Source organism: Heterocephalus glaber, unplaced genomic scaffold (assembly GCF_053883595.1).
Source record: "Heterocephalus glaber isolate CG9 unplaced genomic scaffold, H.glaber_assembly_v1.0 deba00001481, whole genome shotgun sequence".
Lineage (NCBI taxonomy): Eukaryota > Metazoa > Chordata > Mammalia > Rodentia > Bathyergidae > Heterocephalus > Heterocephalus glaber.
This window is the reverse complement of record NW_028258317.1, coordinates 19,678,200-19,704,593: the sequence shown is the minus strand read 5'-3', so window position 1 is coordinate 19,704,593 and position 26,394 is coordinate 19,678,200. Positions and strand designations below refer to the sequence as shown.

The 26,394-nt window shown below is 38.3% G+C and overlaps 3 protein-coding genes across 3 annotated transcripts in view; 1 reads left to right on the top strand and 2 right to left on the bottom strand.

Moving 5' to 3' along the window:
* Rigi (RNA sensor RIG-I) overlaps positions 1 to 13,446 on the bottom strand; it is a 74,932-nt gene extending 61,486 nt beyond the window's left edge. The window contains exon 1 of the mRNA XM_004838383.4: positions 988 to 13,446. Within this exon, the coding sequence (XP_004838440.1) occupies positions 988 to 1,093 (106 nt within the window). The 5' untranslated portion in view covers positions 1,094 to 13,446. The remainder of the gene's footprint in view (positions 1 to 987) is intronic.
* A 138-nt stretch (positions 13,447 to 13,584) lies between these two features.
* On the bottom strand, positions 13,585 to 25,952 carry Topors (TOP1 binding arginine/serine rich protein, E3 ubiquitin ligase). The gene is made up of 3 exons (XM_013069772.3): positions 25,622 to 25,952; positions 23,292 to 23,486; positions 13,585 to 17,097 (listed from the first exon to the last, which is right to left on the bottom strand). Exons 1-3 carry the CDS (start codon positions 25,622 to 25,624, stop codon positions 14,167 to 14,169), a joined length of 3,129 nt encoding a protein of 1,042 aa, XP_012925226.1. The 5' UTR covers positions 25,625 to 25,952; the 3' UTR covers positions 13,585 to 14,166.
* On the top strand, positions 23,486 to 26,191 carry Tzmp1 (transition zone microprotein 1). Its single transcript, XM_087183791.1, is given in 4 exon segments — positions 23,486 to 24,184; positions 25,417 to 25,667; positions 25,985 to 26,077; positions 26,079 to 26,191. Coding segments are annotated over 3 exon segments (168 nt in total). The 5' UTR covers positions 23,486 to 24,184; positions 25,417 to 25,622; the 3' UTR covers positions 26,109 to 26,191.
* Positions 26,192 to 26,394: the final 203 nt, after the last annotated feature.

Below are 26,394 nucleotides of genomic sequence, written 5' to 3'. Positions count from 1 at the left end.
TAGTGCTGGCTGGCCTTGAACTCCCTATGTAGCCCAGGTTGGCCTCAAACTTACAGTGCTCCTCCTGCCTCAGCCTCCTGAATACTGGGATTACAGGCATACGCCACCACACCTGGCTTAAATGAGATCATTAAAATGTCATCTTATTACTACTCTCTGAGTATACCAGGAAAGTGGTGGTCCACTTCTGTTGGTGTTTATTTTTTCACTCCTCATTTCACAACCTGCGGTTTTGCAGGGCATTTAAACACCAAGATACCTACTTTGTTCTAAAGCAATTTCCAAACACAGGCACTTGGAGACTGAATGAACTGCCTGCCAGAGCCCCCTCTCACCCAGACTCCTTCCAACCACCACCTCTTTTTCTCCTCTTGGGGGAGCAAAGAACCATTCAACACAATTTACTAAGTGGCTATTTTCCAAGGCCCTGTATCTGAAAAGATAGATGGAAACACCTCCACTAAAGACTAAATGCGTAAGATCTGGGGAAAAGTCTTTTTCTGTTCAATCTTCCAGTTACTTTGGAAGGGCAAAGGAGACCTGGCAGAGTTAAACTTCCTTTGAGCTGGTAGCATTTCATTCAGTGGTATCTTAATTATTTATGTGCATCTGTTCTCGACCTTTGTGCCACTCCTCTCTCAAAAGAGCTGTAAAGTATATTAAGGGAAGCCTGCATCTTAGTTCTCCATCTCTGATGCCAGTGCAACGCTGACAAGTTTTAGCGGAAATAAATAAAACGGAAGAGTTCTTTCTCCAGTTTGGAACCTAAACAGATTTGCACCCCTAAGTAAGTTACTCCACCTTGCTGGAACTGTTTCCCCAGACGCTGAGTCTAAAACGCTGTAGGGATCCTGCCACAAACCCAATGTTCCTAGAAGTTTGATTAATCATATTGACTTAAAGAAAGGAAAAAAGAAAGGGGTAAATCGGACCTCAACTGTACTCTAGCCTCAATAGGACGAGTGGGTGTCCTTGGGGACCACTTACCCTCTCTAAGCCAGGCGGTCATGTAGCTAAGGATATGGGTAGGATCCAGACTCTTCCTGACATAGTCGCTGTAGGCTCGCAGGTTGTGCCGCTGCTCCGCCGTCATGTTCGTCTGGCTGCGCCCGACCTGAGGACTGCGGCTTGAGTCAGCGCGGAGGCTAGAGGTTTTCAGAAAAAACCTTTCGGGCTGAGAGGCGGAGCTACCAGGGAACTTCAGATAACCAAGGGAAAACCGAAACTGCAACTAGCCACAGCAGAGGAGCCCTGGACTGGGCATGCTCACCACAGCTCAGTTTCGTTTGGGGGGAGGGGGGAGTAATGACAGTGGGCCTGAAGAGCCCTCTTGGGAATTGAGTTTATTTTTATCGTTTTGTTTTTTATAAGAAAGTTTGGGTACAGTAAAATGCGCATAGCTTAAGTGTGCAATTCGATGAATCTGGAAAGATGTATTACAGCTATAACTACTACTGTACTCCGAAATGAGGACCCATATGGTGAATGTGTTTTAACTTCATAGGAAATTGCTACCTGTTTTCTAAAATGGCCATATCAGTTTGCAATTCCACCCTCACAAGAAAACTCTAGTACATTCTGCTTTGCTAGATCAGCACACTGGTCAGTCTTTATTGTTAAACTTGCTTCTTGGTCAGTGTGAAACAGTACAGTAGTTTTAATTGTAAGTGTACCACATAGTGATGTTGGGTACATTTCTATGTTCTTATTGGCTGTTCGTATCACATCTTTTGTGAACCATCTGCTCCTATCTTTTGCTTGATGTTGGAGGGGTTTTTTTATATAAATTTACAAGACTTATTTATTATGGATACAAAATGGTCAAATACACATATGTGAAATATCTTTTGCCAGTCTGCAACTTACCATTTCATTTTCTTAAAGATGTCTTTTAATTAGCAAAAGTTTATATTGCTGAGACCCAATTTGTCAAGTTTTTTCTGTTTATTTCTTTTTGTGCCCTTTTAAATAAATCTTTACCTACCCCAAGGTCATGAAGGTATTCTATATTTTAAGTATATATTTTTAACTTTCACTTTTAGGTCTATGACTCTAATTTTGCAATGGTGTGACATAGAGGTCCCAGTTCATTTTTTTTTTCAAAATTTCTAATTGTACCAGCACCAGTTTTTGAAAATTTTTTCTTCCTCCACTGAATAGCCTTGGGACCTTTGTCAAGAAAGCAATTGACTGTGAGTAGTTCCATTCCAGATTATTTTATTCCATTCTATTGCCTAATATTTGTAACAATACCATTCTCTTGGTTCCTGTAGATTTCAAGAAAATGTAGTATTGAGAATTTCAAAGTATTGAGTATTCCAAATTTGTTCCATATTGTAAAGATTGTATTGGCTATTCTAGGTTCTTATTATTTCCAGTGCGGTTAAGAATCGACTTGTCAATGGAAAAGAAAAAAAAAACCGTTGGGATTTCTATCAGTATTGCATTGAATCTACAGATGAATTTCCAGAGAACTGACATCTTCACAATATTGCATCTTCTTATCCATAAGCATGGTATTCCTTTCTGTTTACTTAGGTTGTTTATTTCTCTCAGCAATGTTTCCAGTTTTAAAAATACAGATTTTCTTCTTTCTTTTTTTGCACTGGGGATTGAACCCAGGGCCTTACCCTGAACGTAAATCCTCATCCCTTTTGTAACTTTTTATTTTGATAGTCTTATTTCTGTAACTTTATTTGGATATAGTCTTACTAAATCTCTAAATTGCCCACTTTTGGCAGGAACTTTCCATCTTCCTGTCCAGGCTGGGCTGTAACTTTCCATCCTCCTGCCTGGCCTCCTAGAGATCTGGGATCAAAGAGTACAAGTCTTATACATATTATATTTAATTTATTGTTGGCCATTTTATGATGATGCTATTATAAATGGAATTATTTTTAAAATTTCATTTTCAGATTGTGGCTACTATTTAGAAATCCAAGTGACTTCCAGCACCTGCCTCGCAAGCACAAGGTCCCGAGTTTGATCCCCAGTATCAAAAAAAAAAAGAAATGCAAGTGACTTTTGTTTGTTTAGCTTCCATCATGAAATATTGCTAAAATCACTTATTCTAGCCATTTTTCTATAGATTTCTTAAAATTTTTCTGGTAAACAATCATGTCATTTGCAAATACATTCCTTACCAATCTTTATGATTTTCATTTGCTTTCATTATAGTTATACATCTTCCTTTCTAATCTGTTTTTTGCTTCATTTTCTTTACCTATTGCTTCATGTAGGGCATCCAATAGAAAGCTAAATAAAAGTGATTAGAGTTGACACTTTCATGTTATAACTAATCTCAATGGAAAAATGATCAGTTTCACTGTAATTGTGAGGTTAGTTTTAAGTTTTTCTTAGATGACCTTTATCAGACTAATGAAGTTCTCTCATTAACCTGGTTTGTTGAGTTTTTCAAATTTTTAAATTTTACAAAATTTTCTGGTATCTATTGAAGTGATCATATATTCCATTAATATAACCAAATTTCACTGTTTTTTTTTCTTGATTGTTGGTGCTGGGACTGAATGTAGAACCTCATGCATCCTACGCAAGCACTCTTACCACCAAGCTACATCTCCAACCCTTGTTTTTGATTTTTGAATGTTAAAATCAATCTAGCATTCCTGAAATAAATCCCACTTGGTCATGAAGTACCAACATTTTATGTATGTCTAGATTCAGTCTGCTAGTATTTTCATATATATTTTTGTGTCTGTGTTCGTACAGGCACTGATTTGCAATTTTCTTGTAATGTCTTTTGTCAGGTTTTGATGTCAGGGCTATGCTAGCATCACAAACCAAGAGTTTGTGTAAGACTGTTATCATTTCTCCCTAAAATGTTTAATAGAATTCATCTCTAAACGATCTGAAGCCAGGCATGGTGCCTGTAATCTCATTACTCAGAAGGCTGAAGCAAGAGGATCACTAAATTCAAGGAGATTCAAGAGGATCATCAAGTTCAAGGAGATTCTTTATAATGATTTCAACTTCTTTACTAGATATAAGGCTAGTATGATGTTCCATTCTGAGTCAGTTTTGGTAAGTTATGCTTTTCAAATGTTAAAATACTGTAATTAAATTACAGGACATTTACTCTAATGCCCTTGTAAGCAAATGAACCTTAGGCTTAGTCAAACACAAGTGCTCAATTTGACATTAGTTATATTGTCTTGAAGTTCTTGCCTAGACAGTCCAGATGAGGCAACTGCTCATACTTTAATCCATCAAATAATCTCTTTGACCTGCTTCCTGATTCACCCTACAAAAGCTGACAGAACTTACATTCTAAAACACTATACCCAAGAACCGGAAAAGCTCTTTAACCCTCTCTGACGGAACCTTGAATCACTTCTGGTTTGGAGCTGCCCAATTCATGAATCACTATTTGTTCAAATAAATACCTTAAAATTTAATGAGTAAAAGTTTATCTTTCAATTTTCTCTAAATGGTTAAATGTATTGGCACAAGTTTTTCAACACACTCCTTATTATCTTTTTACCTTTTAGGAGGCCAGTGCCTTATCCATTAGGCCACTGGGGCGCGATACTTTTTACCTTTTAAAAAAGTCAGTCTTGCCAGTTTTTTCTTTTCAGAGAACCAACATTCACTTTAATAGTTTTTCTCACTGTTATTCTACTTCCTATTTCATGGATTTCTGCTCTAACGAGTATTCTTTTCTCCTTGCTTTGGGTTTAATTTGCTTCTTTTAGTAGCTTCTCAAAATAGACGCCTAGATCACTGATGGTGTATTTTTTCTATTCCAGTTTAAGCATTTAAATCTATAAATTTCTATTTTTTCAGCCAAGATCCTCTAGTGTCTCCTAAGCTTGATATATTGTGTTGTCAATGTCTTTCCATTTGAAATAGTTTCTAATAGTCCTATGATTTCTTTTTCAACCTATAGGTTACTTAGAAGTGTGCTGTTTGTTTTTCAAATACTGAGAATTTTCTAAATAGCTTAAACATGTGAAGGAGCCCAGAGTTAAGAGAAAAAGATAGACTGAGATAACCCATATGAGGGAATTAGCAAAGATTTTAAAGACTTAGAAGCCAGGCCTCGCTGCACTTGTAATTCCAACACTGGGAGGCTGAAGTAGAAGGACTGTTACTAACTTCTGATTTTAATCTGTTGTGGTCAGAGCAAATTTACTGTAAAATTTCAATCTTTTCAAATTTACTGAACTTGTTTTACAGCCCAGCATATGGACCATCTTGACAAATTTCAGGTTCACGTAAAAATGGGGACTCTGTAGTTCTTGGCTATATTATATGTCAATTGTGTCAAAATGGTTTGTAATGTGGTCCAATCTTCTACATCCACACTAATTTTCAGTTTATATTTTCTGTCAGCTACTTAGTGGGAAGATTTTAAATCTCCAGCTATGATTATTGATTTGTCCATTTATCCCTTTTGTTCTGTTTTTGCTTCATAATTTATAACTGTCTTTGAGACAGGAGGGACAGGATGTGGCTAAAACTAGCTGGGAAAGAAGGCATGACATGATCCCGGGACACACATAGAACAATTTTCAGAACCCTTCATGTGGTCCTCTCATGAGAATTCAAGCAGGTTTTTGGTAGGATGACCTGGAAATGACACCAGTGTGGGAAATATTAAAAAAAGGGAGTCATCATTAAGCCTTCACTGTCATGTCCCTTCATAGTAGCCCACCCTACACTGTAGGTGTATCTTTACTTTTTCTTCCTTTTACTTGGCCCAAACTCACTCTGCAAAACTTATTTTCCTACCTTTAACAAATGCGAAACTTTGTCACAGTTTATGCTTGTTTTGTTCAATTTTTCGTTTGGAACAGAAAGAACCTAGAAATCACCTCTAGGACACTCCAGCATCCTAGATGTTCAGGAGCCCAGGAACATTTAGATGCATTCAGTTAGGACCGTTAGGTTTTTTTCTGATAATATTTTTTCAGTATGAGTAATCGAACCCAGGGCCACTCTGAGCTACATCCATAGTCCAGTTTTTTAGTTTTGAACAGGCTCTAAGTCACCAACTTGCTCAGGCTGGACTGGAATTTAGCAATCTTCCAGTCTCAGCCCCCTGGAGTGTTGGAATTATAGGTGTGTGCAAACAAGCCTAGTTTCTAATAGTGTCTTTAAAGTCTTTGTTAATTCCCTTATCCGAGTTATCTCAGTCTGTTTATTATTGTTTTTTCTCTTAATTCTAGATGCCTTCACATATCTAGTAATTTGTTTTACAGTGGATGTTATGTTATGCTCTAGATGGTTTTATTCTCAGAAGTGGAAGTGTTGCTCTTTGTTCTAGCATGCCATTAAATAACTAGGCGATCAATGTGAACTTACAATCTTCATTTACACATTGTGGTAGGTTGGTTTCAGATTTGCCCTTAATGCAAGTTAAATCCTTAGTCCTGGCTTATTGTCTTCTCTGCTAAGATGTGGCCCTGCAGGAGTTTCAATGAAAAGCCCTACATATTTCGTAGCTCATTTAAACTGGAGGCTTAGCCTCCAAAAATCTCTTTTTTGTGGTGGCAGCTGACCTATCTGTTGAGCTCTTTCACCCTCCCACCTGCTGTCTACAAGGACTCCTTGGAATCTATCCGGCACATAGAGATTTAGGAGTCAGTTACAAGATCTGAGTAAATCTTGCTACATCCATACCCCTCTTTTTATCTTTACTTTTTTTTGAGGCTCTAGGTTGCTGGGATTACAGACGTGCACTACAACTGGCTAGTGAGTGAAACTTTTATATATAAATATTCCTGTTCTCCCTGAGATGTTTACCTAAAGTGCACATGGTTGTGCCGATAAGCAGCCTACCCCATACTCCAGGGAAATACTAGACAGGCCTCATTTTGCCTCTTTGTGTCTGTTATATACTAGCTGATGGTACATGGTTGCAGATTCTATAGGAAGGAATATAGAGCTTGACCTAACTTGAAACCTATTTTCTTCACTTGTGTTTTTAATTGCAAATCCAGTGGTATTTATATCAAAGACATGAAATAACTCCCATTTTGTTCTCTATCCTGTATTGCCTGTCATCCAGTGTTTTTTCACGTAAAGGATATTTAGCCTTGTAAGATCATTATCCTCAACTCTACTCACCTTTTTTTTTTTTTTCTACTCAACTTTTCCTGGACCCATTTCAATTTTAATTACCAACTTCCAATCATGCCTAGAGTTAGGCATCTAAAATAATTTTTGTTTTCTTATTCCTGTCCCTATACCTACTTTAACCTCATTATTCTCCAAGTATATTGGTCATCTCGTAACTTCACTTTTTGTCCTACACAGCCAAGACACCAGGATGTATCAACTCAGCTACTCTAAACAGTATCTCCTTCAACCCCCTTGCCCGTGTTCTTTTACTGTTCACATTGAACAAAACTGGATAATCCATCCATTTATTCATTAATTCATATATAAAAACGCATACTATACATTCAACATTACTTTCTGCTTCTACTCCCAGCGCTGAATACTACCAGGACAAAAAGAAATCACAAATCTTAGTATCTCACAAATATATTCCATCTCAGATAGGGCCTGAACACCAATCAGCAAATCTTAACCCACTCTATGACCTTCAAAGGACATTTCTTTCATTCTCCTTAAACCGAATCCTATTCAGGATCCATCATTCTCAAATGCCATTCTTCCCATTCCATAGAGAAAAAGGCTTTAGGACATTTACTACCTCATATTAATTCATCTACCTACAAATATTTTTGTCCATTTTCACCTCCTTCTGCCATATTAGAATGACTTGCCGCTGCTTCTATCCATTACTTATTGACCTGTGTTCTGGATCATCTCTCCCATTTAAGAGCTTTGCTTCAATTATTGCTCTCCCTTATTCTCAACCTTTCCGCTTCCCAGCCATTTCTTCCCCCAAACCTTACCTCTCTGGCATTTTAAATTTAAGAGTTTTTCTTTGTTCTTCCTCCACTGACTGGGGATTGAAGCCAAAGCCTCACCCTTGCTCGGCAAGCATTCTACCTACTGAGCTACATCCATCCACAGCTCCTGTTCTAAGTTTAAAACAAGCCAGGTGCACATGCCTATAATCACAGCTACTCAGGGAGCTGAGGCAGAAGTCTCACAAATTCAAGGACATCCTGGAGAATTAGCAAGATTGCTGTCTCAAAAAATTTTAAAGTGCAAACTCTTTGACTTTGTACCTCTCTAGCTTGAACTCTATACCCTTCCCTTCTTACTCAAGCTTCTAGTTTTTCAATACTCCCGTTTCCTCACCTCTGAATCCCTCCTATAAACCTGCTATATTCAACTGAAATTATTCCCATGATTGACTTCCTCAGATGATAAACTGGATGATATAATAACCTAAATGATCTTCTCTTGCAGTACTGGGCATTGAACCCAGAAGTACTGAGCTACATCCCTGGCTTTTCAAAATTTTGAGACAAGATTTCACTGAATTGCTCAGGCTGACCTTGAACCTGCAATCCTCCAGCCTCCAGTGACTGAGATTACAGGCATGTGACACTATGGTTAGCTGATTTTCTCATTTCTAATCTTAATTCCCTTATCAATCAGATATTCCTTTGCTTAAAATTTTCCATCCTACATTTGATTAAATGAAATTTTCATAAGGTATTCAATTATTCAGACTACCAACTTCTCACTCTTGTATCATGTCCTATCACACTTTATACTCCATAAAATTCTTTAAACATAGTATATTGAAAACCAACTACATCATGTGGCCACAAATCTGTGCTCTCATTACTATTCCCTCTGCTGGTGATGTCAAATCATCTCCCTTAACCCCCCAGAATTCTTCCCAATGTTTCACCCTTTGAAGACAAGTTCAAATGCTACCTTTTTGGTTTAGTTTTTCTTGTTTGCCTCTGGGCAGACTTAGTTCATGAGTTCCAAGGTACTTTCCACACTGAAAGTATCCCAACTGGAGCAGATACAGCACTTTCCTATACCTGACTCCATCACTGAAGTGGTCATAGCGTAACTCCTGGCATCTAATGTTCAGTGCATGGTAAATACTTACATTAATAGATAAGGTTTTATACAATGATTTAACAATGTTAAGTAATACATGGTTAGAAAAACAGAATAATGAAGACTGAGCGGAGTACAGAAGAGGGAAGAACCTAGGAAGATGCTATATGAGACACTGATTCTTGATCAGTGTTGGATCACTAGTGAGCCAAAGGAATAATTTTCAAGTAATAACACTATGAACAAGGGTTCGGGGTGAAAATTAATATACTATGATCAAGGGAGAACAGGGATTAAAAGAGCCAAATTTTATACAACCTTTGATGCCAAGAGATTTGAGCGTTTTTCTGTCCAAGTGAGGGAGTACAGATTAAGGAAGGCAAGGTTCTTGTTAACCAAATCTGGTCATTAACAGTATGTAGAAATTAAATAATGAAGCTTCCCACATAAATTTGGGAAACAAGATTGTCCTTAAGAGTTGAAGTTACAAAGTTAACAAGTAACGGGTTAAAAACAGAGTGCTCCTAAAGCTTAACAAAATGCCAGACTTCAGGGAAGGTAAATTATGAGACTGAAATATTCCTATTATACCAGAAAAGTGCTAAAAAAAAATGAAATACTATACATTTAAAAGGACAGAGAAGCCAGCTTGAGTATGTTCTCACTAACTTTGGAAAAACTTGAGCAGCAAAATGAATATGGACAAAATTGTAATCCACTGATAAAATAAGCCACTGAATAAAATAAGGATCTATGGGTCCACACTAATAAAAGATAAATGAAGGGAAAACTCCTACTTACAGAAAACTGCCACCTAATAAATATAAAAGTAATTATGGAGTTAGAGAATGACAATTTTACAATCATAGTAAAAATAGAAGTGGGCAAGAACCATCAGCAGATGTTAAATTTAGACAGAAGAAAGCTTAAGAAGAACAAGATACTTACATGATTTAAGTTTCTCCCCACATACTGGTTAGAGAGAGAAAGTGACTAGTGGAGAAACTAGATAACCCAACCAAGTTATCAAATTTTAGTGTCACCAATGTCACTAAAGCCAAATGGACAAGTGCCTCCAGATACAATACTTGAGATTTATGACACTGTAGTATTCTAGCCCCAAATCTATAATCTAAATACAACTGTGAACAAAATCAGAAATTGAGACATTCAGTAACACCTACAAAAGTGTCAATATAATGAAAAAACAAAGCCTAAATAACTGTTCCAGATTAAGGCAGGCTTTAAGTTTTTTCATGGGCTGTATCCTATGGGGGAAGGGGAGGAATTGGTACAAAAGACATTAGGAGTAACACTTGGAATAATATAAACTACAGATTAGCTTATCAATATTAATTTCCTTGATTAATTTCCCTGTTACGTATATCCTTATTCTTTGAAAGTTGATAAATATTAAGGGATAAAGGGTCATTGTACATGTAACTTAAACAATTAAGAAAAATATTGCAGTACTGATCAATATACTCATGTGACAAAATGTTAAAAAGTTTGTAAATGTAAAATAATTTCGGAACAAATTAAAGTCCAAAAATAATAAAAGGCTTATAAGGTTGCTTTTAGTATCAGAATGAGAATCTACAGTCAGCAAAAAGTAAACAAAAATCACAAGAGCAAATATATATAACTGTAAAAGCCACTTTCTTTAGAAGAGCCAGTCGCTAGACCAAATACTCTGGTCCCACTTATAAAGCTGTACCCTGTGAAGATGTTAGTCTGAGATCATATAGCTGATAATACTACTACTTTTGGTGGGGGGTACCAGGGATCAAACTCGGGACCTTGCACTTGTGAAGCAGGTGGCGGAACCACTGAGCTAAATCCCAGGTCCCTACTATTACTACTCTTTTTGTTTTTGTTTTTAGTACTGAGGATCAATCTCAGATCCTTGCACTCGTGAGGCAGGCAGCAGAACCACTGAGCTAAGTCCCCGGCCCCACTACTACTACACTTTATTCCATGCTGAGAAGCAAGCTTTGATTATAATTTGGCTTCCCATGAAGGTATCCCTAAAGATGCATGCACTGGGCATGCTTGGCCTCATAACATCAACATCATCATAGAAATTTAATCAGTTAACATTTAATTGTATCCAGATATAATGAGCTTAAAGTTAGAAATAGATCAATACTGTGAATGATGATCCATAATGTGAAGTTAATTCCTCTCCCTCTGCTCTCACTCCCTGCCCCTGCTGATAGGAAGATTCATGCTGGGAACAGCCTATACCAAATCAAACTTGGGTTCCAGAAACCCAAAATGATTTCTGAAAAATTTTCTAAGTACAGAGATGCACTACTACAATTACTTTTGAATGAATTCCCAGCAAGGGCTAGTTGTCAGCTTGCCTTACAAGAGTTCCTGAACCTTTGTACACAATGCACATTAGTACAAATTGGATGGGCTAATGATAATGAAGCTCTTGGGCTAGCTAACGCAGAAAGTTGAGAATCAAACTTATACTAGGAAGTAACATAGTAACAAGTCTTCATGTGGTAAACCTGGGATCATTTAGGAGCACACATGAAAGGCTTGGTTACAAAATTACAAGCAAATCACAAAAGTCACACACACACACAAACTGAACATCTGAAATAAAATCATGGACACTGAATTCAGACAAAGTTAAAGAATGTTGGGCTGGGGATTTAGCTTAGTGGTGTCAATGCTTGCCTCGAAAGCACAAGGTCCTGAGTTCTATCCCCGGTACCAAAAAAAAGAATATTAACTAAAAGTTTATAGTAGAGCCAATTTAAAAATCTCTAGTACCTACTCATTCACCCATGGTTTTAATGATGTGACAGTGAAAGGGTATACTAATAGTTTCTCATTAAGACTTTCAGGGTGGTGGAAAAGAACACATTGTTTAACAACTTTAATGATTTCTCTCAAGCCTGGGATGGTTCAAAAGCAAATGATTAATGGGAAATAATGGGAGGAAAAAGAACACTTTAACAGTTTAGTCAGGATGGAGTTCAGGTCCCAGCAGAACAAAAATGCCACATGTAAAGGCTCTGATGTAGTAAGCAGCAGCATCTCCACACATATAAAGCAGGCTACTGTGGCCCGAGTATGGTGAAAAGAACACTTAACATGGACTGGAGTCTGATTGGGCAGGGATTTATAAACCATTATCATGTTGGATTTTTTTGGTCTGCTTTTTTTTTTTTTTTTTGGTACTGGGGATTAAACTCAGGACCATGCGCTTTCAAGGCAGGTGGCAGAACCACTGAGCTAAATCCCCAGACTCCTTGGTCTGTTTTTAATACCCTAATAATGGGAAGCTTCTGAAGGATTTTAAGTAGGGAGACAAAATGGAAACAAAAATTGTTTTTGGAAGACCTTTTGACTGCTGCCTCAAGAAAAGATGGGAGAAAGAAGTGTGGTGCAATAGTCAATGAAGGCTGATCCATTAAGGCCATATAGGTGAGAAAGATGCTCAGACAGGATGGTATAGGATTCCCTCCCCCAACCCCGCCTCCCCAAAAAAGAGATTTGAACAAGTGGACTGACAGAAAGGAAGGAATCAGAGTTGGGTATTTTGGGCCTGAACACCCTAACTACAAATTAATTTTATAATTTTCAAACTACAGTCCTGCCACTATTAATATATGAGCTTACTAAAAATTGCCAACAGTTTTGTTTTTGAGACAAGTCTTGCTACATAGTTCAGGCTGGGCTTGAACTCACTTATGTGGCCCAGGCAGGCCTCAAACTCCTAGTGATCCTCCTGCCTCAGCCTCCCAAGTATTGGGATTACAGGTGTATGCCACCACCCAAGCTAGCAGCAGTTTTAAATTCTTGTCATTTTAAACCAGTTTTCTATTGCCATTAAGATAAATTCTAAACATGGCCGACAAATCTTGTTCACCACTTCATCCTTTGGTTAATCCTCTTTTTTTTAGTTCTTGAAATATGCTAGACTCCCCTTCTGTCTTTGGATCACTGAACATATTTGTAACAGTAATTATTATTTTAATATCAACTTGTTTTCTGGATTCCAACTCAACTATCACTTCTGAGATTAGGTCTCCATTATATATTCTTATAAGGAAATTATACTCTCTTCAGAGAACCTAGTAGAGTTTATATTTATCTAAATATTATTTTACTTCAACAATCTATTAGTTACTTGAGGGCAACAAGTATATCTGCTTTGCTCTACCACTAAAAACCTAATACAGACCTGCCACACAGCAGGCATTCCAATTTTAACTGAAGAATGAATGAATATGGCAGCAAAGAAAATTAAAGGCTGACTTTAGATTTAATTTAGTGCTCTGCTGTTCACTGGCAATCCTGTACCAGGCTAGATGTAGGGTAATTTTATCTGCTCTAAAATAAGATAAAAATAAACAGAGCCACTTCATGTAAAAGAACTACCAATAAAGTCTGGCAAGAGCTTTGTTTTTAGTAAGCTAAATACTCCAAAACTGCATTTTGCTGAAGATAGAAAACAAGTGAGATATTCCTCAAAATCAGACTTAAAAATTGAAATAAGCAATGAAACTATGAAATAAATGTAAACACTGATTACCTATCTTCAAGATTTGAGCTCTAGCAAAATATTTTTCTAAAAACAGTATTGCATAGGAAATTTTCTAATTCTTTTAAGGTATTATTTTATTTTTCTGTTGCTGAATACACATTTGTCTTACTGGCAGTCCAGATAAACAAATATATAAAGGAAATACTAAATTTTTCATTTGGCTGAAGCGAAGATAAACTGTGCAGGTTAAAAATGCCTCGATTTAGCCTGAAGAAATGGTTTTGAGTCATACAAATTTTTTAGAAGAAAAATAAAATCTGTTCAGAGGGATTCTTCTTATAACACATTTTAAGAGTAACTCTCAAAAAAAATTCAAAAATACTCATTGACTACCTTAAAAATGTCAATACATATGGCTTTATGAAATAACTTGTAAAATTTATATTTTATTTTAAAAAGATCCCAAGTTTTAAATAAACTGCTAGCAATATCATTTTCTTCACTCAAAAGTGCATATTTCTGAGGGCAGAACATACATATGCTTTGAACAAATGATTTTTACAAATTAGAACAAAAAAAAAATCACAATATCTTAAGGGGAAAAGTTTTCAACAAAAGTCATCTTTAAATATTCTGTACTAGGTGACAATTTTTTTTTTCTTATACCATGTGAATTCCTATGAGATGCTTTGGCAGTTTTAAGACATATCACAGTCTCTACCAAGAGACACCGACAATAATGAGGTCCGTGGAGATGGCAAGTGGTTTGATGGCTCAATTTGAATAGATACATTACTGGATTGGTTCTCCAAAACAGAGGCAAAGGTGCACTCTTCTCTTACATCAAGAGTTTGTTCAGCTGAAGCTGTCTGGGGTGGAATATCACCTACAGTTTTGTTGGCATTATTCAAGTTGTTAGTAAGTGTGGTAATATCACACTCCTTGTCTAGGACACTAAATTCATCTTCAATTGTAACTATATCTTTAGCTTCAAGTGGTTCTAAGGAAGGAGCCAGAAATTCATTTTGTAGAGAGTCTTGAGTACCATTATTGTCACATTCCATGTCTGCCTTTACCTCAGAATCCTTATCACTATCACTATCAATGGTAATAACAACCGGGGAACGTGTATTATCTCCATGGTGCTTCTTATGCTTCTTCTTGTGTTTTTTCTTTTTCTTTTTATGATGTTTACTTGTATCAGTAGCTTTTCCTTCATAAACTATTTCCACACTTAGGCTCCGAGTCCTCCTTTTTCTTCTCTTGCGTTTTGTGTCTCTGTCTGATGATCGGCTGTCTGAAAAGCTATCACTCTCATTTTTGTAGCTTCCATCAAATTTTGATGAAGATTTTTGGTAATGACTGTCTTTTACTTTAGAAGCAAATTCACGAGATGGTTGAACCACTTCATTAGAACCTTCCAAATGCCGTGTTTTGTATTTTCGCTTCCCCCCAGGCTTTTCGTTTCTCACCCGATCAGTTCCTGTAGATGCTGTCCTTGACCTATTACTAGACAGGCTCCTCGATCTGTGCTTTTCATAGTAATAGTATTTCCTTTCACTGTGATTATTCTTTTTCCTAGCATTTGTTCTCTCAGAAAAGGACTGAACTCTAAATTCAGGACTTGAAGATTGTCTAGAATAATGGGCTCTGGATAGAGTCTTCCTTCTATAAGAAGATTCATAGCCATCCCTATCTTTGTTTCTACTATAATAGGTATACTCCCATTTATATCTGCTTCCATAATTATTCCTTAAGTAATAACGATCTCTATTTCTGCTCTGTGATCTTTTGCTGTGATCACTGCTCCGAGACCTTGATCTGCTTGAGCTTTCACTACTTAAAGAAAGTGTTTGGCTTCTTCGTGACCAACTGCTGTCTCTAGTTCTTGATCTCTTTTTGTCTCTTCTCCCTTTAGATCTGCTGCTCTCCCTGCTTCTGGACCGTCTGCTCTTCATTCTTTTCTTTCCATGATGCTTTCGGTAATTCCTCTGATCATGCCCACTTCTACTCTGGGAATGTGAATCTGAACTTCTAGATCTTCCTCTCTTTCTGTGTCTATGGTTATATGGGGAACATACTCTGTCTCCTCTCATAGATGAGCTCAGGTCTCTGGGAGATGACAATGATGTAGATCGTTTCTCTTCTCTCTTTGATTTGATTCTTGTACCAGAATCACAATGACCTTTATTCATTTGTTCATCCTTTCCAAGGACAGAGTGTGGAGATGAACATCTACTAACATCACTATCACCAGAACTATAAGATTGCTCTTGTTCTTGAGTCTTTACCGTCTCCATTTTCTCATAAGAGCCTAACTCTTCAGAATCAGAGGATAATTCAACAAGTTCTGGGGTCCTCTCAGCTAGAGGTTTAACAAACCCAACAATGACACAATTATCTGAAGAATCACTGTCATTATTTAGGTCCTCATTGGTTTGTACTCCTTGTATTTGAGATGGGGCACCTCCTGTGACAAGTTCTTCATCTGAACTGTCAGAAGTATTTAAAAGGGAAGACATGGCAACATGTACCTGCTCTGAGCTTGAGTAAGATGGTCCTGGAGTTTCATCATCCCATGGTGCCTGACTAACAGTGGCTTCATTAATATCCTGCTCCTGGGTCTCAGTCTCATCTGGAGATATTGTTATTACTGAAGAATCAGAATGGCTGCCTTCTTCATATGAAGGAGCAGGACAATCGTAATTAGCATGCTGGTCAAAAGCTGCCATATTAAAAGGAGATCGAGCAAAACTGATAAATTCATGTATAAAATGCTCAGTTCGATTAAGTAAAAATGGTCTTAAATCAGACACAAATGCTTGACTCTCCAAGTCATAGCGAGTGACATTACTCATGATGATATGCTGGACAATATTGACTAATGATGCATGAGCTCCAAAGAGAACTGTCAGTTCACGTTTTAACCAAGGGACTAATCTGTGAAGGCAAGCTGGATTTCTACGGAAAAATTCAGCTGAAATATCCCTGTAGCGGCCACCATCTTCAATATTTCTAACTCGAGCACCAGCACGATAGAGAGTTCGTCTAAAATTAATAATATCTTGCTCTTGAATTTTCCTCAAAGATCTCTCATCTGAAGTATGCTGTCGCCTTATTGCAATCTGTCTCATAAGTTGAGGAATTTCAACATCTCTATGTCTTGTTGAAATATCTAACCCCTCAAATAGTACCCCACTATCTGGAGGAGTAGTTGTTCTTCTACTCAAAGTACTACTAGGTGAATACACAGAAGCACTTCGTTCCCTTGTCATAGTTGTGCGGTAGCGAAATCGTCGACCATCAGGGGTGGCAAAAGAACCATTATATGAAGGCCTTAGGACATATTCCTTGAAGTCATCTTCTGCCCTCACAGAATGGAAAATAGAGTCAAAGGGCTGTTTACATAGTGGACATTCAGCTTTGTTTTTTGACCACTCCTGTACACAGCGAAAACAGAACTTATGTAAGCAGCGATCTAAGTAAGACACATTATCAAATCTATCCAAGCATATAGGACACTTAGAATCAGGAGATGCATCAGCTGGTACTGTCTGTTGCAATTTGCTAGTGCCAGCTTTAGGTGAAAAGTTGTCCATTTTAAATTCCTTAGCGGCTGATGCCATTATCTGTAAAAGGAAAGAAATGTATCAGTAACCTGATAAGAGGAATGACTAAAAAATCTGAACAATATGCGATAAAGACATTGGAATATACTTTGGTGAAAATATTTGAGTGATTTATTTTTATTATAACGAGGCAGTGTATCATAATAATATAATACACAACAGTAATATAAAACACAACAGTAAAGTCAGATTTCCTAGAGTTGAATCCCATTTCACACTATCAGTCTTACTGTCTTGAGATTTCATTACTGTTGCTATTTCATTACATTACTATTCAATTACTATCTGTCTTGAATTTCATCTGTAGGTTAGTGATAATAGAATCTGCCTTATGGGTTTGTAAAGATGTCAAAAAGCATTAAAATGGTGTCCAGTTCATACCATAATAAGGACTCAAATGTTAGGTAACACTTTACTATTTTTTAAAAATATAATTTAATCAAGAAACTTTTGGCATATACAAAAAAGGACAAAAGAAAACAAGTACTTATGTATCCACCACTCAGATTTAACAACTAATTTTTTAAATCAATTATTCCAAATGTTTTAAAATGTCCCTTATCTTCCATTGCTATTTCTCTCTGGGAGAAAAGCCAAACACCACAGCCCTCTGCTGATGTTATTTCTATGTATAGCTACATCTTTTCTACATGTACACCCCCCAACACTATATAGTACTGATTAACTTTTTCCATTTAAACCAATTCTATGATTTTCAGTGAATGAGTCACACACACAAAAATATATATATATAGGGATATATAATATATAAGTATATATTATAAATAAATTAATATTATAAATAATATAAATAAATTTATATTATTTTATATATATAGTGACAATTAAATGAAATAAATGCAAAACATTCTAATAGTACCTGGCTCATAGTAACTGTAAGCCAATTATTATCACTATACTATTATTACACTACTATTACTACAATATATTCAGTTAATCACTGATTCCTTTCTAAGCATTTCCAAGACCCTTTCTTAGCTTTTTTATTAAATCTAAAAGTCAAACCAAAAAGTATCTTGAAATCATGTTTTTAGTCTCCTTCCCAATTACTTCTGCCCAAAGGAACCCAGGATCTTAAAGATTAGTTTTGCTTTCCTTACATTTACATCAGCTTATAAGGTACAAAATGAACTTGCAGGACCTGAAATCTAATATACCCTACATTTTAGCACTGTTATCTGTAAGTCCCTTTTGCTAAACTCTATACTCATCATTTCATGTGTTTTAAATATTAATTTTTTCCCTTTATGTTTCCCTGGGTCTACTATTCATCTTCTACTTCCACCAAATGAAAATCCATCACCAGTCAAATGCTACTTTAGTTAAATAACAAAACTATAATTTTCTAAATACATCAATAAATTCATTGGTGCTAACAAACTATAAGAAAAACAAAATCCACAATCAAAACCCGTATTTGTGAAATAAAAGTATTCCATCACAGGTTTTTCAAAATAAACATACTCATTTAGGGTATCTTGGCTTTTTCAGAATGATAATTTAAGAGAAAATCAATTAATACTAAACAATTTTTTTTCAGAGGGCCCAAATATTTTTAGTCTTCTACTTTCTGGATTGAAAATGCAAAGATTACCACTGTCCTTAAACATTTAACAGTTCTGGGAAAGTAGAATTTAATATACATAATGCTACTTGCTTTTGTGTCCATTTATTTATTTATATGCAACAGTAAGCACCAAACCCAGGACTCTACACATACTAAGCACTGAGCTACAGCCCTACCACTTATGAATATATTTAAAATTTAAATTTCAGCGCATACGTATCTCAGCATTTCCCTCTATAATACTTTATAATCTTAATAATAAAATAATAAAAATAATGTTTAGAATCAGAGACTCCGTGGGGGGGGGGATAGGGAAGAAGAGGGAGCAAATTGGAGGGATTACAACAAGTCCTAAACTAAAGACCAGGTTTCACCAAACACTAGCTCTGTAAACCAGCGAAATTCACATTAACTCTACCATGGGTATCCAATCTTCTCACTTGCCTAAACTGCTTTGAGTGAAAAGGAATTGTCTTGGGCCACATTTAAAATGTGTAATACAGGGCTGGTGATTTAGCTCAGTGGTTCCGCCACCTGCCTTGCAAGTGAAAGGACCCGAGTTCGATCCCCAGCACCATAAATAAATAAATAAACAAACAAATAAAATGTGTAATACAGTTAATATATACAAGCTACAGAACTTCCTTTTTAAAATTTGTTATCATAACACTAAAATAAAACAAGGCAAGTAGCCTCTGGGCTGTAGGCTGGATATGCCTGTGAAGCTCTAGTTTCCCTTGCTATAAGGAAAGATTATCAGACTTGGGGAAAAAGACTGGTGAATTTCAAGGTTAATACATCTTGTTTCTTTATAAGGCAGAAGTTTACTGTAATTAGAACTCTGAATTTAATAAAGGAAAATTTGGTAGCAAACTTAAAATTCAAATAAAACACAATCTCAAGTATATCTGATTTTTTCAAAACATAAAACTTCAGGCCTGTAATCTCAGCTACTCTGGAGGCTGAGGAAAAGGACCATAAATTCAAGGCTAGTCTGGACAGCTTAGCAAGATCCTGTCTCAAAATAAAAAGGGCTGAGGAGATAGCCCAGCTCCAAATGAGCTTATTCTCCAGTATCACTTCCCTCTCCAAACTGAGGAAGAAAAAAAGAAAAATTGATCTTTTCTACCCTAGTTTTATAGCCTGTTAACAACGTTGACAGCTAAGGGTAAAAGCTGACTAATCACATCCTCCATAATAGATTAAAAAAGAAAAAAAAACTTATATTTTTTCTATACAGGAATTATATACTTCTACACAGGAATACATTTTGCTGAAAAGAATGGTACTGAACAAGTAAAGAATTCTCTTTTCAAAATCATCATTAAAGAGCTGGACATCGTGGTGTACCTCTGTAATCCCAACACTTGGAAGGCTGAGGCAGGATACCACGAGTTTGACGCCAGCCTAGGCTACATAATGAGTTTAAGACCATTTTGAACTACACAGTGAGATCCTGTCTCAAAAAAAAAAAAAAAAATCACTAAATACTAAAATTAAACGTTTGTTAAAATATAAATGAGGTAGAACTATTGTATGATCTAGCAACTCTACACATTTACACATGAAAAATGAAAATATATGTCCAAAAAAACTTGTATGTGAAGTCTGTATATTCAGAGTTAGTCATAACAGTTCAAAAGTGGAAACTGAAATGTGCAATAACTCATGATGGATTTAATGTGGTTCATACATAAAATGGGTTGTTCAGCAATAAAAAGTAATGACTGTATCTATACTACAACATGGACATACTTCTATATTATACAATGAAATAAATCCATTACAAATGAAAAAATTAAAAATTACAATTACAAAATTACAAATGAAAAAAATCAGTCACAAAGACCACATATTGTATGATAACACTTAGATGAATATCCAGAACAGGTAAATTTATGAAGTTGGACAGTACAGTGGTGCTGACAGAGTTTCTGAGATTATGAAAATTTTTAGACTATGGTAATGGTTCCACAACTAGGTAAATATATTAAAAATCAGTGACTTACATTAAACAGGTAAGCTTTACAGACAATACAATTTTTATCACTACAAAGTTGTTAAAAAATACAAATTAAGGCATAAAACAGAGGCAGCTAGGAGACAGACTAAGATTGGAAGACTTGCAGGAATGGTTCTGCACTTAGGTTGCAAAGGTGGACCTGATGGTAAATACATTTAGTGCTTCAGCAATTTGTGTAAGGTGTTCTCTACCCTGACACTCTAGGAATTAGGATTACAAATTAATTTCCCCATAAAGGAGAAAATTAATCAGTTCTTTCTGATCCCACTTCCTACAAGCCTTCCAAATCCAAAATAAAATTTGCTATCTGTATGATTAACTGATTAAGCCAAACTTTTCCTTTCTCAAATCTGTTGGTTCTATCAAGGATAAGCACCCTTCAAGTCACAATTTGGGGGAATTTCAGATACTCAACAGACATATATTATCTGGGGGAAATGGAGGAGATAAAGAATTGGAAGAAATTGGTAGAAATCTAAAAGCCTTAGACAAGAAATATGAAAAACTGCACAATGGTATAAATGCAGAATTATATTTTTTATAAAACCATACCTTCTGTAAAAGTCATCTTCTATAGCATTCCTTAAATCATTGAATATAAAATGTAATCACTTGTTGATTATATCTGAGGGATAATTCCAATCCAGTGCCAACATTAAGGATCACTACCACTTCTTTTTTGTTTTGTTTTGAGACAGGGTCTTACTCTGTAATTCATGCTGGCCTTGAACTCATTAGCTGAGGCTGGCCTATAATTGGAAGTGATCCTTCTGCCTCAGCCTCCCAAGTCCTGGGATTACCAGTGTGCACCATCACTTCTTAAATCATATGACATGGAGTTATTTCTTGAGACTTTAAATGTTCTCAATTCTTAAGTGGGCTAAGTAACAATACTCATTTTAAAAGGTGGCTGTGTGAAGGGATATATATTCTAAGGACATAAATACTCAGCACTGTGCTTGGTGCAGTTAGGGACACAAAATTTCCCCTACCTATGTGAAAATAAAGTTAATTTTTGTAGTTGTCATCAATCATGCCTAATAAGAGGACAGACAGACCAAGGACAGTCTATAATAATCATCACACTTTATTGTATTTAATATACCTAGGCAAAAGTGGCTTAAAAAAAGACTCACAAGTGGCTAAAAAAAATTTACAAGTAGATGAACTAGAAAGCCACCCTAAATAAATAATCTGGGTCCAGCTCTTTGTTACCTGAAAAGAAATCAATGTACCTCTCTACAAACTTCAATTTAACCATCAATTCCAAAAGAAGATACAAAAGTTATAGGATCTACTGTGTTATGGGTTGTATCTAGATGGTCCCCCAAAGCCTCATGTGTTCACAGGTGAGAGTTTTGGAAGGTGGCTGGGATCTAGGGTGTGTGATGCTGGGATTAAATCGTGTGATGCTGGAATTAAGGGGGTGTGATTACTAAACTAGCCCACTGACTGGTTTAACATAGTTCTGGGTATAAATAATGGCAGGACGGCCCACCCTAGGCGTGAGTGGCACCACTCAAAAGGTGGGTAGCCTGAATGGATGTAAAGGGACAGAAAGGAAGCAGGGTGCCTTCTGCCTGCCCTGCTAAGCCATGGACTTTTTCTCCTCTTCAATGCCCCTCTGCTATGCCACCCTGCCTTAGAGCCAGTCAATTCTGGACTGAAGCTTCTGCAAACTATGAGCTAAACAAACCTTTCTTCCTGTAACTTTGGGTGTCCGGTATTTTGTCTCAGCAATGAGAAAAGTAACTAAGGCATACTGACCAGATCTTACTAAATTTAATTTCAATTCCAGCAATAAAAAGAACTGTTGGAATCATCTCCCTCTGAAAGTATTCATTCCAAATAAGCATGATTAATTATGATTGAACTTAAGACATTTGCATTTTGTATACTAAAAATATAAAACCCTCCAAAACAAAAGCAGATCAGTGTTAGCTTAAATCCTGGGTAGTTGTTTCTTACCTAAAATGATCTAGAAAATTACCAGCCAAAAATTCTATTCTGCTTTCAATGAAAACACGATAGCATCCTCTGAGCATTGCCCACATTCCACTTCAGGACTCCGCAGCCCATGAGGAAAGCTGCACTAACTGGACTGTTGAAGTCACAGGCAGGCAGGCCTGGCCCAGAATGTAACACTGAACATACAACTGCTTGCTTCGGTTGAGAACTGAGCCAGCCAGGATCTAAGGACCACGTGGATTACATAACTACCACGAACTAAAATACTGTCATTCCCATTTTACAGACGGGCTCAGGGGGTTGAGGACCTCGCCAAGGTCACACTCCCAATCCGCACCGAAGCCACGACTCAGCTGCCGTTTTCTTTCGCCCAGAGACCAAGCTCCTTCCAGTACGCGGCTTCGCTCGCGCCCCGGGAGCGCAGCCCGGAAACGGTCCCCTCGAAGACCAGAGCGCAACACTCCACAGGTGCTCGGCAGCCGGGATTCCCCCCACTCCGCCGAGGCCGGACGCCGCAGGGCCCCGGCCTGCAGCCCGGACCCCGGCACCCCAGGGGATGCGCCAGCTCACCCAGATCTCGCGACCCCCGCGCCCATTGTTCCCGACCCTGCTCACCTCGGAAGACGCCGGCGCAGGCCCGGCTGGGGCGCTAGAAGAAAGCTCTCGGCGGCCCAGGAAGCTCGGTCGGTGACGGCAGGATCCGCGAAGGCGGACCCGGCGACTTCTCCGCCTACCCTCGGCAGCCGGAGCGGGCGGGGGCGCGTTGCCCTCCTCGCGAGACAGCGGAGATCCCGGCGGCGGCTGCGACCCCTGTAACGGAAAACGTTCTTTACCGGAGGCAGCGTGGGGGCAGGGCAGAAACAGCACACCGCCACACGCTCCGCGAGTCAAAACACAATCCCCGCTCTGCCAGCGCATGCGCAGCAGGCAGGCGCCGCACTGAGGGCGGGGCAGGGCGCGGGCGCGGGCGGCCGAGGCCTGGCCCTCCCCCACCCCTCCGATCTGGGGAGGAAAGTTCTCAGTTTTGAAAGGTTTGGTTTTGTTTTTCTCCAGTACAGTATAGAACCAGGGCCTTCCAACTGAGCTATATCCCCGGCCCTTTTTATTTTTTCGAGACAGGGTTTCGCTAAGGTGCCCAGGCTGGGCTTGAACTTGGGATCCTCCTCCCTCAGTTGTCCAGAGAGCTCTTGTTACAGGTTTGCACTACCAGGCCCGGCTGGGTTCTAGTTATTTTAAAACGCTGGGGGCTACAGGAACATAAATATAAAGTCCGTTCCCCTACTTACCTGTAAAATACAAAAAACTACCTCAGTATCATTAAAACCTCTCCCCAAACTTTGAGAAATTAGCTACTATTACGTCCTGCACCTCCTGTTACACAGCAAGGATGTAACACTGGAATTTGAATGACCGAAATCGACAGCCCAACCACAATCCTACAAAGTCTTTGGAGAGAGAGAGAGAGATCTATTCCGGTCAGAGGAACACCAGGGCCCAAAATTAGCCTGGTAAGGTTTTTCTCTCAAAAGACTGCTCTTCAAGTCCGGCCTGGTGACAAACACTTTGTTTTTTTTTGGTTGGGGGGGGTGGTACCAGAACTCGAACTCAGGACCTTGCGCTTGTCAACTAGGCAGGCGCTGTGCCGCTGAGCTAAATCCCGGTCAGATGGCTCACACTTTGTAACCCCCGCAACTCGGGAAGTAGAAGCAGAAGTAGAAGGATTGCCACAAGTTCGAGGCCAGCCCGAACTGTGTTGCAAGACCCTCTTAAAAAGATTTTTTAAAAAGACTCCCTTTTTGCCTTCCCACTCCCCAAAATTTTGATTAAAACTGCCAAAGTGATACCCCAGGTGTGCAGAAAGAGATCTGAGCCCAAAGCAGCCAGCAGCCAAGTTCTACTACTGAGGGCTCAAGAGTAACCAATGATCTTGCCGCCCGCCGCAGGGTGTGGTAGCGCAAACCTGTTATTCCAGCACTCGGGAGGCTGAGGCAGGAGGATAGCCATGAGTTCGAGGCCAGCGTGAACTACACAGTAAGGTGCAGTCTCACAAAAAACAAAAATAAACAACAAAATGAACATGATAAACTGGTATGCCAAACTACCCTGCTTTGAGCTTAATATTTCAAACATGCCGTGTCTCTAATAACAATAAACGCTCAAGAAACACTTGATTGGCTAATACATTATGCCGCTAATGGGTGCGAGGTATTTCTTCTTAGAAATATCATTTATATTAATGAGATTGCAGTCTCAGGAACTATTCGATTCTTGAAGCGCTCAATTAACAGATTCCAACAATGATTCTTAAATTATATAAAACGGTGGGTGGTATTCTTGTTTATATCAAAGATTAAAGTAAAAACATCTAGCCGGGCCTTGCGGCGCAAGCCTGTAATCCCAGCACTCTGGAGGCTGAGGCAGGAGGACTGCTGTGAGTTCAAGGCCAGCCTGAACTAATAACGAGACCCTGTCTCAAAAAAAAAGTGCAAACGTCTGTACAGTATTACGTGAAAACAGATGGGAAGCAAATGTTAATTAATTCTTCTAGCTTTAGACACCAGTTTAACATTTAAAATGTGGATTTCTCAAACTTTTAAAGCACACGACAGCACATTATTCTGCGTTACTACTGCATTTCACGTAGAAACTTAAAAGTTGAAGAAGCATGTCTACCTTTTCTGGGCAGCAAAGAAGTAAATTTAACCCTATTTTCTCCAAAATTCCATCCCCTCCCTAAAAGGCGGGCTAGGACCCGGATCACATGACCGTGCCTCCAACTCCGGGCGGAAGAGCATAGCTGGGACAATGGGAAGCGTCTTGAAAGCGTGTGGGAGGGATTTTGTGCCCGGCTGAAAAATGGCTGCTGCGGCGGGGCAGCCAGCATCCAAGAGGTTACTCTAGAGTTCGCAGCTTTCTCCCGTTCCCGCCGATCGTCACCTCCTTACCATGAAGCCAGTGAGCCGCCGTACCCTGGACTGGATTTATTCAGTGGTAGGTCCTGGGTCTCGGGGTGCTCCACAGTACCGACTCCCTGGGCTCGCAATCTGAGGGCCTCCTATGCTTCTGCTCAGAAACTCCAAAACCTATTCTAAATTAAACGGTTCAGTCTCTCACCGCGACTCCGCCTCTTCCTGGAAGGCCAGTTCTTCCGCTTCTTACGTAAAGGCTGCTGGTTCTACTGCCCCTGGATCCCCATTTAGAGGGTGTCACCGAAATTTCCACCTTAGCAAGGATTTATGATAACCTAATGGGAACAGGGGGCAAGGACCACGCACATTACATTCTTTTCTTTTTTTTTTTTTTTCAAGTTGCTGCTTGCAGTCGTTTTACTGTCTTGGGGATATGTCATCTACGCATCAACGGTAGTTGCAAAGCGACAGCTAAGGAAGAAATATCCAGACAAAAATCTTCGGGATGAATGAAAATTTGTAACTTTTATAGGATTAATTCTCTCTACAGTTCTTTCCCTCATGTTTATCTGACACCTCTGAAGAATTAAAATTCACAATACAGAATTCCTAAATTTACTTTTGTATACTGCTTTATCATAAGTCCAAACACTGTATTAGCTGGCTGTTGCTGGGACACAATACCAGCCATATACAACTTTAGGGAGAAAAATGTTTATTTTGCCCCAGGGTTTCAAAGGTTTTTAGTCCATGGGCAGCAGGTTCAAAGGCAGAAACATGGTGTGAAGGCCTGATGGAAAAAACTGCTA